At 54.2% G+C, this 1,471-nt stretch overlaps 1 protein-coding gene across 1 annotated transcript in view; it reads right to left on the bottom strand.

The window, feature by feature from the left end:
* The window catches only part of EIF5B (eukaryotic translation initiation factor 5B), a gene marked incomplete at its 5' end in the record, with an annotated part of 38,589 nt that extends 37,119 nt beyond the window's left edge, over positions 1-1,470 (bottom strand). Inside the window, one exon of the mRNA XM_017736968.1 lies at positions 1,460-1,470. Coding sequence (XP_017592457.1) covers positions 1,460-1,470 — 11 coding nt within the window. The remainder of the gene's footprint in view (positions 1-1,459) is intronic.
* Between the last annotated feature and the right edge of the window lies 1 nt (position 1,471).

Raw genomic sequence — 1,471 nt, 5'->3', positions numbered from 1 at the left:
CGACCGGCTTTGCGAAAGCGGCTTTGCTCGCCGCAGTCTGGACCTCGGGCAGCTCCCGGAAAATGTCTAAGTGGCGCCCCGGATCTTGTTGTTTCCCTCCTGGTCCTCAGGCAGCCCCGGAAAATATCTCAATTATGCCCCCAATCTGTAGTTTCCCTCCAGCCCTCCTGCCTTCCCACGGGTCCCAGGACTTGCCGGCAGCATTGTGGCCTGTTTGGCCATGAAACCTGCCTGATAGTCAAAATAAATACGTTTGAAAAGGTTTTACCTGGAGGCAAATGGGACAGCTAAGTCAAAATGGGGGAATGGAGAGGCTAAGGGGGAAGCTTTCAGGGAGAAGGGCAGCAGTACAGTGACCAGGAAGAATTCCTGTGCGGGACGTGCCCAGGACACCTCCTGGGTGCACAAGGCACACCCCCCCAGTCCTTCACCGGGCTCTGCTGGTCCGTCATCCCCAGCATCTCCCCGCATTGTAGGCGAAGTGTAACCAGAAGTGTACCATCTACCCTGAGGTTGACTGACTGGCCTTTTCCCTAATAGGGGGTCCGAGGAGGCAGCACTCGCATTATGGCAATGACCAAATGCAGCTCCAGGAATGAGAGACGTTCCCTGGCAGGGAATTTGTCTGCGAGGCAGCAACATTAAGTACAGTAATTCCTTCCCCTTAGCCAGATTTTCTCAGTGTACAAAGCTTTCCCTCCCACTCCCCTCCAAAGAGCCTTGGGAGCACACACGGTGCTGCGCCCTCTCACAGGAGAACCCGGCTCCTGCTGCTGCGGGGCAGGAGGAGGTGGCCGGCGTTCACAGAGACAGCGTGGAAGCCAGGCAGCAAACACCAGGTACTTGGGCAGAGGGGGTCTCAGGTGCAACCCCACCTTCTTATGGCCGTGTTCCTCAGGAGCAAAGCAAGATGGAGCAGAAACAACAACGCTCACAGGGAGCACAGACATCATTTTATTTATTTATTTAATGGGCTTTGAGAGCTCCACGTGTTCTGTTGTTGTCATCCCTGCCACCGTAATTCCTTTGGTTGACAGAGCAAGGCTCGCTGTTCTCTACACCTTTCAAGCTCAGGATCACCACCTCCATCTTGCTTCGCACCCTGGCATCTTACTTCCCTCTGCCTTTATACAGCAGTAGCTCCTTATCTCTCCCACTCAGGCTCCTGGCCGACTACAGATAAGGCCGAGTTTATCTTCCCACCGCGCCTTCCCCGTCAGCGCACTTCAGTACCGGGGAGCCAGATTTCCAAGAAAGAAGAAAGCAGGACACTTGTGTCGGGGTTTTTTTTTGTTGCTGTTGTTTGTTGTTTGCTTTTTTCAAAAAACAGGCTTTATTGTCCCATTATTTATATCAGCGGATCTTCCACCGCACTTACAGGAAGAAGCAAAGAGACGGCGAGCCCCAGCTGCTGCAGCACAGCCCGCGTTCTCGGCACGGCTCACGCAGCTTCACTTACCTCACGCCATCG

Source organism: Corvus brachyrhynchos, unplaced genomic scaffold, assembly GCF_000691975.1.
Source record: "Corvus brachyrhynchos isolate BGI_N302 unplaced genomic scaffold, ASM69197v1 scaffold83, whole genome shotgun sequence".
In the NCBI taxonomy this organism is placed as follows: Eukaryota; Metazoa; Chordata; class Aves; order Passeriformes; family Corvidae; genus Corvus; species Corvus brachyrhynchos.
Note: the sequence above shows the minus strand (reverse complement) of the source record. Positions and strands in the feature narration are given on the sequence as shown.